The sequence below is a fragment of the Pleurodeles waltl genome, chromosome 7 (genome assembly GCF_031143425.1).
Source record: "Pleurodeles waltl isolate 20211129_DDA chromosome 7, aPleWal1.hap1.20221129, whole genome shotgun sequence".
NCBI classification, from domain to species: domain Eukaryota; kingdom Metazoa; phylum Chordata; class Amphibia; order Caudata; family Salamandridae; genus Pleurodeles; species Pleurodeles waltl.
Window position 1 is genome coordinate 1,111,214,843 of NC_090446.1, and position 12,675 is coordinate 1,111,227,517.

General features: G+C 41.8%; 1 protein-coding gene across 4 annotated transcripts in view; it reads right to left on the reverse strand.

Annotated features, from left to right (window-relative positions):
* Positions 1-12,675, reverse strand: part of MYCBPAP (MYCBP associated protein) — a 670,648-nt gene that overhangs the window by 478,380 nt on the left and 179,593 nt on the right. For all 4 annotated transcript variants that reach the window (XM_069200066.1, XM_069200065.1, XM_069200063.1 and 1 more), the window contains exon 7: positions 2,929-3,079. In XM_069200066.1, coding sequence (XP_069056167.1) covers positions 2,929-3,079 — 151 coding nt within the window. The remainder of the gene's footprint in view (positions 1-2,928; positions 3,080-12,675) is intronic.

A 12,675-nucleotide genomic window follows, 5' to 3' on the forward strand; every position in this document is an offset into this window, starting at 1 on the left:
ACTGATTTACAGTGTTCCACAGTCTGCACATAAGTGGAGAGAGATTGAAGTTTATGATTATCATAGCAAATGCCATGATGGCGAATTTCTTCTATATCTGTTTGGGTGTTTGCTTATTTAAATTAATTCATTTTCCATCTTGTGCCAGCCTGTGATTGCAGTTTCGGCCAAACCATACAGTATTGCACTCACTGCTATATCCTGAGTAACTGTTGATAGGTCAATGACACTGGACCACTGTAGACCTTAATCTTTATCCTGTTACATAGTAAACTTAAAAGGTTACCCTGCACCAAACTATACTGTGCCCCAAAACAATTTACACCTCCCACTGTATAATTTTGATATGCACAGCTCACATAGTAGCCCCGTAATATGCAGCCTCTCAATATCCTCCATATGCTGTACCCTCCACTCAACATGCTACTGCTTGACTCTATTATGATTATCAATACACCACCTACGATAGCCATGAAGTCTGTGCACATGTCGGTATACTATAATACTTGCATTGGCACTGTAGCTCAGTTTAGACCGAGGGCCCTACTCACTAGACCCTTCTCTACTCGATAACTCCTACTGTTCCTCCATACCTGCACAATTCCTAATACAATCTAACAGTCTTTACACCCTGTACCTTAGAACTGTATGTTTTATCTACTATAGCCAGAATGCAACCTTTTCCATTCCATTATGGTAGTTGTCAGGCCCCATGCTGAACCTCAATACTGTGTACCCTACCCTAGGTAATACATAATGCACATCTAATGCAAACCCATATCCTGTACCTTTTCATCTTAGTTCAATTGTCTCTTCTCTCTTTACTCGATCTACAAACTCCCTTACCTGTTGCTTAATAAGTGTGTAAAGAGTGAAAATGCTTAGATTGTCAAAATAAAAGGCAATGAGACAGTGGTGGCACTAATAGTGATGGCTGAGGATGACACCTTAATGTACATTCACTAAGGTTCACTGGAGGAGGAGTTTTACATGCTCTGATAGTAAAATACTTCTAAATTCATGTTCACTATTGCAAGGCTTAGCTCTCCCATAGGTTAACATAGGGATTGCCTTTAATTATCTTTTAAGTGTAATTTGCAATTACAAGCAAATAGAGATATGGAGTTTGGGGTCTCTGAAATCACAATTTTAAATACATCTTTTGGTAAAGTTGGTTTTTCGATTCTCTGTTTGAAAATGCCACTTTTAGAAAGTGGGCATTTTCTTGCTTAACCATTGTGTGCCTCTGCCTGCCTGTGGAATCCACGCCTGGATCAGACTGTCAGTTGGGCTGTTTGTGACTTCCCTCTAGACAGTGACACAAAGGGAGCTGAGGTGTGTCCAGCATATCCTAAATGGGGTTTTCTGCATCCGAAAGGGATTGTGTCTGTCCTCACACAATGTAGTCCACATCCCCCTGGAGTGTGTCTGAAACCAGGCCTGGACAAGCCAGAATTTTGTGAACCACAGAGATTTTCCTTTGAAGTTTGCCTACTGCAAAGGCAGGAATGGGTATAAGTAGTGGACCCAAAACCCCAGACTTTTAGAACACTTCTGGATCAAGAGTAGCCTCTGCCAAGGAGAAGAGCTGAAGAGCTGTGAGGAGGAGTACTGCCCCTTTGCTGTATGTGCTTTGCTGGGTTGGCCTGCAGTTGCTGCTTCTGACTGAGAGAGGACAAAGACTAAACTTTGCTGTGTATCCTGCTTGTGAAGTTTCTCAAAGGGCTTGGCCACAGCTTGCCTCCTGTTAAGACGTCTTAGGTACAGCAAAGATTTCACCTGACAGCACCCGGGTACTCCTGCTGAGGACCCTGACTTGCCAAGTGGTGCCAATCCAGTTCCTGGGTCCTTGGGAGTGAAAGTCAGCCAGAAAGTCAAGAAAACCAGGTACACCGACTCCGGATGACTCCAGAACCAGCACAGCTGCACAACTCTGAGGCGCTGCCTGCAAACCGAAGCCGTGGTTCCTGCTAGAGTGCGATGACCCCGACCGACGCGGTCGTAGCCCCCCTGGAGTATGTGACATTGTGAGTCCCAAGTGCGTGTCACTGATGTCCTTGACACCCTACGCTGCCATGGTGCCTGTAGCCCAGTGATGTGACTGTGACCCTCAGAGGTCACCCGTCACGTCTTGACCTGCCGGATTCATCGACTCCACTGGATCATCAGGAACTGATGCCTTGCACCAAGGCCGCATCACCTCCCCACTCTGTAGTAAGAAACTGATGCCGCACCGGATCCAACTACACCTCACCTCCCCGACTCCGTGCACCGGCTTGTCTCCTTGTTACCAAAGGTACGGTACCTGGGGGTCCTTATGACTCTGTGACAGGCGCCCCCCTACTTGCGTTGGATTGTTGGGAATGATTCCGTCAAAAACACTATGATAGCCCCAGTTAGAGCTACTGTGTTTCTAAGCTCTATAGTTAAGTTTAGCCTTTGAAAATTCCTATCTTTGCTTGTGCATGGTAGGTTTTTGTTGCTTTGTTCCTCTTGTCCTCAGATAAATACTGGCTTTTTTTCTAAACTGGTGTTGAGTGCTTTTGTGTTGTTTTCACTGTGTTAATGTTTGAGTTGGTACAAATACTTTACACATTGTCTCTGAAATAAGCCTGACTGCTTGTGGCAAGCTCCCAACGGGGTGAACAGGGGTTATTTGATCTGTGTATCTCCCTTACACTGATTAGAGTGAGGGCTTCTGCTTTGACAGAGTACAAACTGACTGCCAACCAGAGACCCCATTTCTAACAAAGCCTTTCTGAGACTCAAGAATTGACAACAGATCTCTCACAATCACAAGATCTGCGTGACACCTTTTCCGCTCTGCATCCGTGTCCGATAAACGTTTTCAAATTTCATCCATAGATTTTATTTCCCACTTAAGTTGGTTGCTGCACATACTAGAGTACATAATACACTCATCCTCACCTGTCTCCAGTTGAATAGTTTTTGGTTTTTGCACATGAATGAGGGGCTCGGGATATCCCCGCTGCTGCTGAGTTAAAGTTATCGTCAAGCCACTGAGTTCATCTCCTATGTGTACAGGTTGGTTCCAGAACTCACTTCCAGCTCGATAGCCCTATGAAGAGAGTAGAAAGATAGCTATGGCATATTTGCCTGTCACCAGACATTTATCCACCACACTTTTCAGCAAACACTTTTTTTCCATTCCATAGAGCCATCACCTTGTGCACTTTTTAGCTAGGCACGTTGATCTACCAAATACCTACCAAACATGTTAGCTTTTTCATCATTTCACAAGAAACAATGCTTTATTTGACAAGTCACCAGACATGCCTTTCCATTCTATGACTCAAAAGACATGTAACTTCAACCAGCATCTTAGTAGAAATTTTGATCCATTCAACAGGTAACTAATCATGTTGCTCCACACAGCATCTTAAGTAACAAGTTACTCCATTCAATAACCTATCAATCATGTTGCTCTAACACACAGCTCCAAAATGTTGTTTCATCCAACATGTCACTAGTCACCACTCTTGACCAACTGCTCCTTGGAAATATAGCTCCAGCCACAATTGTCCAAGTAATTTTGATACATTCAACATCGTACAAAACACACTGCTAAAACAAGAATTACAGATGTTACTCAGTCCGAAATCATCTTAGTCAAATTGCGCCATCTAAAAGCAAGAACTTTTGACCAATCCAGCTACTCTCATTCCAGCTCCTTTTAACCTTATATTTTATGATATCATAACAAGTCCAAGGAAGCCTTAAAAAGTAAAAGATACTTATCTGTAATCCTTTCAGAGAAGTTCCTACTGACAATCATTCAGTGAAAAGTCCATTTCGTCCACGGGATAACAAAGCATTTTACATGACAAATAAAAAAAATACATATATGGATTATGTTACTTACCCTGTAAGCATTTGTTTGTGGCTTGTAGTGCTGTATATTCACATGCTGTGCATACTTCTGCCATCTAGTGTTGGGTCCGGACGTATACAAGTTGTTTTTCTTCAAAGAAGTCGTCAGAGTCATGAGGTAAAGTGACCACTCCTTTTGGTGATACTGTGCATGGTCATCGACTCCATTGTTAGATTGTTTTCCAGCAGTTGGGTGAGAATCAAGTGTAAATATAGTGTTAGTAAGAGATGTCCATGCATGTGAAGTGTAATAAAGAATACTGCAACAGCCACAGGTGTCTGAGGAGGTGGGCGGGTGCATGTGAATCTACAGCACTACATGCCACAAACTGATTCTTACAGGGTAAGTAACAATCTGTTCGATGGCATGTGAGGCTGTAGATACACATTATGTCCATAGACTGTAAAGCAGTGCCATCCCCAAAAGCGGTGGCTAATTACAGGGTGTTGCAGTTGTTTGAGAAAGAGTATGGAGCACAGCTTGCCCAACATTTGCTTGTTGCCGTGCGAAGACATCCACACAATAATGTTTGGTAAATGTCTATGGATCTGACCATGTGGCTGCCTCGCAGATCTCACTAATTGGTATGTTTACCAAAAAAGCCATAGATACACCTATTTTATGAGGTGAGTGTGCTATAAGAGGTATGGGTAAATTTCATTTAGCTTTAATGTAGCATGTTTGGATACATTTGATTATGTATTTTGCTATACCTGCTTTAGATATAGCGTTACCTTTATGTGGAGGTAAAAAAGCCATAAAAAGTTGTTTAGTATCACAAACATCTTTATTTCCATCGATATAGTATAATAAGGCTCTTTTGACATCTAAGGTATGCAAAGCTCTTTCAGCAACTGAATCAGGTTGAGGAAAAAATACTGGTAACTCAACTGATTGCTTTAAGTAAAAAGTGGAAATCACTTTTGGAAGACATTTTGGGTTAGTACGAAGTACTAGCCTATCCATATGTGTCTGGAAGAAAGGTTCTTCTAAGGTTAATGCCTGGATTTTACTCAACTGAATTGCACATTTATATAAAGGTTCAAATGGAGGTCCCAAAAGTCTGGTAAGCACAATATTAAGATTCCATGTTGGTGTTGGAGGCACTGTGGGTGGAATCACTCTTTTAAGACCTTCCATAAATGCTTCAATGACTGGAATTTTGAACAGTGTTAAATGCTGTCTATTTTGTAAGTAAGCTGCTATTGCTGCCAAATGCAACTGTGTTGAGGAATATGCTAGACCAAAAGTTTTCAAGTATAACAAATAGCAAACAATATCTTGAATAGGTACATTAAATGGGTCAATTTGTTTGTTTTGACAATAAATGACAAACCTTTTCCACTTAGCGGTGCAGTATGCTCTGGTTGTGGGCTTGCATGCGCCCTTAAGAATGGTCATGCATGCAGGAGGTAAAAGCAAACTCTCTGACCTCATGAGCCAAATAGCAAGGTTGGGTTCCTTGGGATTTGGGTGACTGATTTCTCCATGGTTCAGAGTGAGAAGGTCTGGACGCAGGGGAAGCTTCTCATGTGGAACTACTGAGAGTGTGAGTAGTGTTGTGAACCATGGTTGACGTGCTCGCGTGGAACCCACTACAATGAGGGTGAGAGAGGATTGTCTGAGTTTCCTCACCACAAAGGGAAGAAGGGGGAGAGGTGGAAAAGCGTAAGCAAATATCCCTGACTAATTGATCCACTGAGCATTGCCTTTGGATTGGGGGAGTGGGAGTCTGGAGGCGAAGTTTGGGCATTTTGGGTTGCTTGCTGTTGCAAACAGATCTATGTGTGGAAATCCCCACTGATGGATGTGCTTTTGTAGTACCGGAGGTTGGAGTTCCCATTTGTGGACTTGTTGCCTCGTTCTGCTGAGTAGGTCAGCAAGATTGTTGTCCATCCCTGGGAGGTGTTCTGCTAACAGATGAATGTAGTGTCGGATTGACAAATGCCAAATTGTCTGAGCTCGTCGAGACAACTGTAGAGAGTGTGTGTGTCTGTTTTTCTTTTGTTTTTGTATTGTCTGTCCAAATAAAACAGTCTTGCCCTGTAGGTGAATCAGGAATGCTTTGAGCAATAGGTGCATTGCCTGACGCTCTAAGTAATTTATGTGTAGAGAATGATGTTTATTGTCCCACATGCCTTGTATTGAGAGGTTGAGGAGATGGGTTCCACAACCTGACAGGGAGCCGTCTGCTGTGAGAGTGAGCTGGGGAACAGGGTCTAGAAACGGCTGCCCTTTTGTGAGATTTTGTGGGTTCCACCATTGCAGAGATGAATATGTGCGGCTGTCTATCAACACTAAATCGTGTAATTGACCCTTTGCTTGAGACCATTGACTCTCCAGACACTCCTGCAGCGGATGCATATGTAACCGTGCATGTGGCACTACTGTAATACAAGATGCCATCATCCCCAGTATTCTCTGGACTGTTCGTACTAGAATACGTTGATTGGGGAGTATTTGATTTAACAGAGGCGTTACATTGTGAATCCTGATTGCATTAGAGTAGGCTAATCCTAGATAAGTGTTTAGAACAGCTCCTCGATAGGGCTGTATTTGAGATGGTTGCAGGTGTGACTTCTGTATGTTGATGTTGAACCCTAACTGGTGTAGGAGATAGATAGTTGTCTGTGTGTGCTGCAGACATTATTGAAGGGATCTGGATTTTATTAGCCAATCGTCCAAATATGGGAAGACATGAATGCTTTATCTGCTTAGATGTGCTGCAACGGGTGCAAGGCATTTTTTGAATACACGAGGTGCAGTTGTTACTCCGAATGAGAGAACTTAGAACTGGTAATGTATGTCCTGAATGACAAATCGGAGATATTTTCTGTGAGCTGGATGTATTGGGATGTAGAAATAAGCATCCTTTAGATCTTGAGCAGACATGAAGTACTCTTGCTGTAATAGGGGTATTACGTCCTGTAGAGTGACCATATGAAAATGGTCTGATAGAATGTATTGATTGAGTGGTCTGAGATCTAGGATTGAATGGAGGGATCCATCTTTTTGGGGAATGAGAAAATATAGAGAATAAACTCCTTTTCCCTTTTGATGATTGGGAACCAACTCTAATGCTTCTTTTTGACTGTACCTCTTGATTTAACAATTGTAAATGTTCCACAGAATGTTTGTGCTTTCTTGGTGGTATGTTTGCAAATGTCGTTTTGAGCTCCAGGCAATAACCATGTTGGGTAACGTCCATTAACTACTAGTCTGTTGTTATATTTTGTCAGTTGGGAAAACATTGTGCTAGACGTCACCCAACAGATGTTGTGTGATCGGGGGGGAATGAGAAGAGAATCACTGTTTTGAGCTAGAGGCAGTGGTACAAGTGGAGACACCGCTTCCTCTACCTTTGGAGTTGTTTGCTCTATATAATCCTCTTTAAAAACATCTTAAAGAGGATGGTGAGTATTGCTGTCTGAAAGAGGTAGAGGATTCTGATGCTGCTTGTCTGTTACTTTGCTTGAAAGTTGATTTACGAAAGGAACCTCTATTTCCTTGAGTTTACAGAGCTCCCATAAACTTTGCAACATCTGCATCTTTTTTAATCTTTTCAAGAGTTTGGTCTACTTGTGGGCCAAAAAGATGTCTTTAATCAAACGAGGAATTTAAAAGTGTCTGTTGTACTTCTGGTTTAAAACCTGAGATACATAGCCATATGTGATGCCTTAATAGTACACTTGTGTTTCTTCCCCTGGCAGCTGTGTCTGCTCCATCTAGGGCAGATTTGATACAGTTGTTAGAGATTAACCTACCCTCTTGTACCAGTTGTTGTCCCTTCTTTTTAAATTCTTCTGGGAGATGTTGGATAATATCTTCCATCTCGTTCGGAGTGTGCCCTGACATATCTTGCTCATAGGGTTGTGTGTTGACAATTCTCCAGTGGTTTGCTGCTTGAACCCCCACCCTTTTTCCTGAAGCATCAATAAGCTTTGATTCTTTGTCTGGAGGAGGTGGGTCACTAGAAGTTTGAGAGTTAGCTCTCTTATGAGCATTGGAGACCACTAAAGAATCTGGTGAGGATTGGAGACCACTAAAGAATCTGGTGAAAGTTGTCCTTTAAAATAAGCAGGATCTGATGGGGCTGGTTGGTTTTTATCAACCCTAGGCGTAATGGTGGCAATGTCCTTCTTCCTTTTCTTCCGTGGAGGTGGTTGTACATTAGTATCCTCCTCAAAAAGTCTGTGTCTTAGGAAGGGCAAATTTTACAAAGATTCAACCAGTATTTGGCTGAATATGATTAGTCTTTTGTTTCAGATCGAGCTTTTCAGCTATAGTCTGTAAAATAGGCTCTAGCATAGAAACAGATGATTTTGATCCAAATGTTGGCGGTTTCGGTACAGAAGAATGTTTTGGCTTCGATGTCGAAAAACTTGATGCTGATGTTGTTGGAACCAAAGACAGCCTAGGTTGGGTTGGTGCCAAAACCTTGGAGGCTGTTTTTTGTGAGGAGTCTTTAGGCTTGGCCTTCAGTGCAGAGCCGAAAGGCAGGGTATCCTTGGCAATTGTTCAGTGCCGACCATGGCCTGCTAGCAGTGGTGGCTCAATAGCCTTAGTTTCTGTTGAAGCAGCATGTTTCTTCGAATATGGGGCTTTGTACTCACTGCCTGCTGCATCCATGGTACCTTCTGCGACGGCACGCCATCTTCAGCTTCTGATTCGGATCCAGATTCTGAAACTGAGAAGGCCTCCTCTTCTGTCGCAGTAGCCTCTTGGAACTCCTCCCTGTATGATTTATGCGTTACTCTATGCCTGAAAGGTTATTTCTTATATATATATGTATATATATATATATATATATACATACATATATATATATATATATATATATATACATATATATATATATATATATATATATGTATATATATATATATATATATATTCAATTGCAAAAGTGTTTTTGACTTGGCTATAGCTTTGGTTCCGTTTGACGAATCTTCACGTCATTTTCCAAAAATAAAGTGTGCCCAACGGTCTTGTGGTGCATGAAAAGTTTTAGGGTTTAGCCATCCAGCTGGGGCCAAGAAAGGGGGGGAGGTTTAAAAAAAAAGTGCATTCCTATGTTAATTCTCATAGACTCTTGAGACTTGCTTGCAGCCTGAACCACAAGATGGAATTACACCAAATTTAGCAACAATGTAGCCTTTGTTCCACAGACCACCCCTTTTTTATTTGGTGTAAATCAGTCGAGTGCTTTTTGAGATATTAAAGGAAATCCAAATTTGTATAACTGTGTGGAGCCTACGCACAGATCTCATGGTGAGATCTGACTGGCTTCCAGCACTTCAACAGGAAAGTGATCGAAGCCATCTTGGGACAAATATACATAATAGCACCCTTTGAAATGCATTGTAGCAAATGGCAGGTCTTGAGGGTCACAAAAAGGAGAACATTTAAAGGGTGATAACAGATTTTACCCTGTGAAAAAGTCTTCTGCGGCACAGGTTATAGGTACCGTACGGCACGGATTATACTTACTTGAATTTCTATGGTTCTGCACATGTAAAATCTGAACTTAACTATAATGTTCCCTAGCCTTTAGTTTTTTAGTGAATTTCTAAGGTATTTTTAATTCTATTTCCTAACTATAACGTCCCTGTAACCTTTGTTGTTTTTTTCAGTTAACACATATAAGTAATACTTTGCTTTAGAATGTCAGTTTTAAAAAAACAAAAATATAATTTAGGCAACCAACTGCAGGCTACGTTTGTTAAATTGTGTTTATAATTTCTTTAAAATAAAGCCAAGCGTATTTTAAAGAACACCGCTAGTAAACAGACAAACACAACCCATCCATAAACCTTTTTTGAAGTTAAAATGAGAGAAAACATGCATAATGTAGCTAGGAAAGATGCAGCCTTCAGAGGCTGAAAACTGACTCATCCTTTAAGAAAGCGCACTCCACAAGTATCCTATCACGGTCCAGCAGTTTCAGTTGCTTCGTTTATTTGTACTGAGATTTAAGGCTCTGCCTAGTACAAAACTCAATATTTCCTTCATTTCACCAGGAAGAGAGGAGAGTTGCTTACGAATTCAATAGGGATTCCACTGAGAGTTCTAGGATAATAGGTATGTTTCCTCCTCTTTCAGAGCACCACAGGCGATAATCATGAACACTGAATAGAACAGGAAGCACATCCATTGAAAAGGTGGTGAAGGGGGTGTGGCTGGAACAGAATCCAAATAATGTGTCCCTGCTAAGCAGGAATCATATAGGCCAATAGCATTGTTAAAAACCAATGTGGAAAATATTCACAAACATTTTGTTCACCCGCTTCAATCCAATATGGCTTACGGGAATAGCAAAATGAACCAAACTAGATAAGTCTTCCTCACATTAGATGCTGAGAAGGCACTTGATAAGATTAAATGGAGTTCCCTAACAATAATAGACAACAGAAGATTTTGTGAAAAAGTGTGAACTGTTATGCTAGCTAATTTTCAAAGTCCAAATAATTTATTGAGTTTAAATAGAGGAACTAGCAGGATTGTAGTCTCTCCTTATCTTCACCCTCTTTTGTAACAAAAAAAGGTAGCCTTCAGTTTACAAAATATACCATGTAAGGTGCCGGAGATTACATTATACAAACCAACAGCTGATGAGGTATTGGCTTATCTAGTATGGAGTAATATGACCACACAAAAATAATACTTCCACTTAAATGGTCACAACAGCCTTAGTTGGAGCCATGACTCTTAGTTGAGCAAGACTATTCTTCTGCACCGCTGACTTATTTATTTTAGTTATCACCTAAACACAGAATATCAAGTTGCTCTTCCCTTTACTCAACAAAGCATTAGGAGATAATGGGCAACATAAAAAAGAAACTACATATCTATTCCCAGTGACGCCATGACACACCACTGTGAATGTCTACTTGGAATGGCTCATGTATGGCTTCAAAACTGGGGTGGGTGTCATCACCACTAACAGATGAGCTTTTACATGGTGGCGAAGGGTGTGTGGAGAGGAAAAGCGGATCACCAGGGGCCAAGCAATAACAACAGGCCTCAAGTCTGTCTACCACTGTTGTAGATGAAGGTTTCTACTATGTTGCCAAGAGGGTTGTTAGTGGAACCTCACTGAAGGGAAAAAGGGGTTCAGAGGCAGTAGATGAGAGCGTAAGGACCTCAGTGAGGACAGTAGTTTTTATTCCTGCTGAAGGTAGGGTCAGGTCCAAAACCTCCACAGCTTTTAGCATGATTTTGTGTAGTGACACTACTTCAGGCATTGGTGGTCCATGGCCAGCTCAAAGGAAGTATCTGGACCACCTGCTGAGGATAGGCCCTGAAACTTGCTTAAAGGGTCCTGGCCCAGATCCTCAAAGGGCTGTCAAGGGTCAGAAACCATACAAAATAGTTCTTGGAGACAAGCCTTGACAGCCTCATCTTTTAACAACCTTTCTACATGAATGGGTGTTGGGCTTGGCGTCGGTGATGCCATATCTGGAACCAGTGGTGGTGGTGGCGGCGGTGGCCATGAAGTCAGTTGTGGTGCTGAGAAGTAGAGTGCCAGGTCCAAACAAAGAGGCGGAGGCACCGGATTCAACACTGCGGTACATTACAGCTGAAAAAGGAGGAACATTGGAAGCTGATGTAGGGCTGCTGGCCCCCCAAAGGGGCCTAAGCCACAGGGAACAGACTTTCAAGTCATGGTCAGACCCTAAATACCACATACTAACTGTGTAGGTGTCTGTGATGGGTGATCTCTCATCACAATCCCTACAGGGTATAAACCTAGACGTTTTTGGTAGAAGACCTGACATTGCAGAAATTCACTTTTTTGTGAGGTAATTCCTCAGAGATAAAAGCTCCAGATTTGCTTTGAAGGCCGAGCCTGCTACTGGCAGCTCCATTGCTTTGAAGTTCCAGATTCAGTGTGATGCCTGGGTTGATATACACACACACCCCTACACGTGTTACAATCCATGTGGGGACTATGGGCCTGATTCTAACTTTGGAGGACGGTGTTAAACCGTCCCAAAAGTGGCGGATATACCACCTACCGTATTACGAGTCCATTATATCCTATGGAACTCGTAATACGGTAGGTGGTATATCCGCCACTTTTGGGACGGTTTAACACCGTCCTCCAAAGTTAGAATCAGGCCCTATGTGTGGATACCTGCCTTGTGGGGACTAACCTTTCCCAATATTTTTGAAATATACTAATTACAGAAAATGTCAAGAAAAAATTAATGATTCAGGATCCTGCATGAGCGCAAAAAAAAACACACACATATATATATATATATATATATATTCCAATCCTCTCCTCAGTGCGACAGAAGTGCCAACGCTTCATGAAGAAAGGATAAGTTATTTACCTGTAATACTAATTCTCTTTCAGGGTAATCCTCATAAAAGTCATAAGCACTGAATATTCCCGCCCATGTGCGGGGACCCCAGAGCATATATATATATAAGGACACTTACATACTCTAGCCACCCACGAGCTAACTACTGATGAACGTTCTCTATTAGAATTGATTACTCTAGAACTCAAATACACCTTTTTTTTTGTTTGTCAGAAAACTGAAACTTTTGAAGGTGCACACTCAGCAGGGGGAGAAATGTAGATCTTTGCCCAATAGGGAGATTGTTATTGAGGCTCAGAATGGTACTATTGCTGAAAATTGTATTTTGGGGACATTGAAGATCTTGCTGCTCTTAGAGAATTGGAATGTGGGGACAGGGAGTGAGATACGGAGAGGGATTTGTTTTGTGATTTAGGCCTGGAAATTGATAGATCTCGCAAGAATGATTTTGGG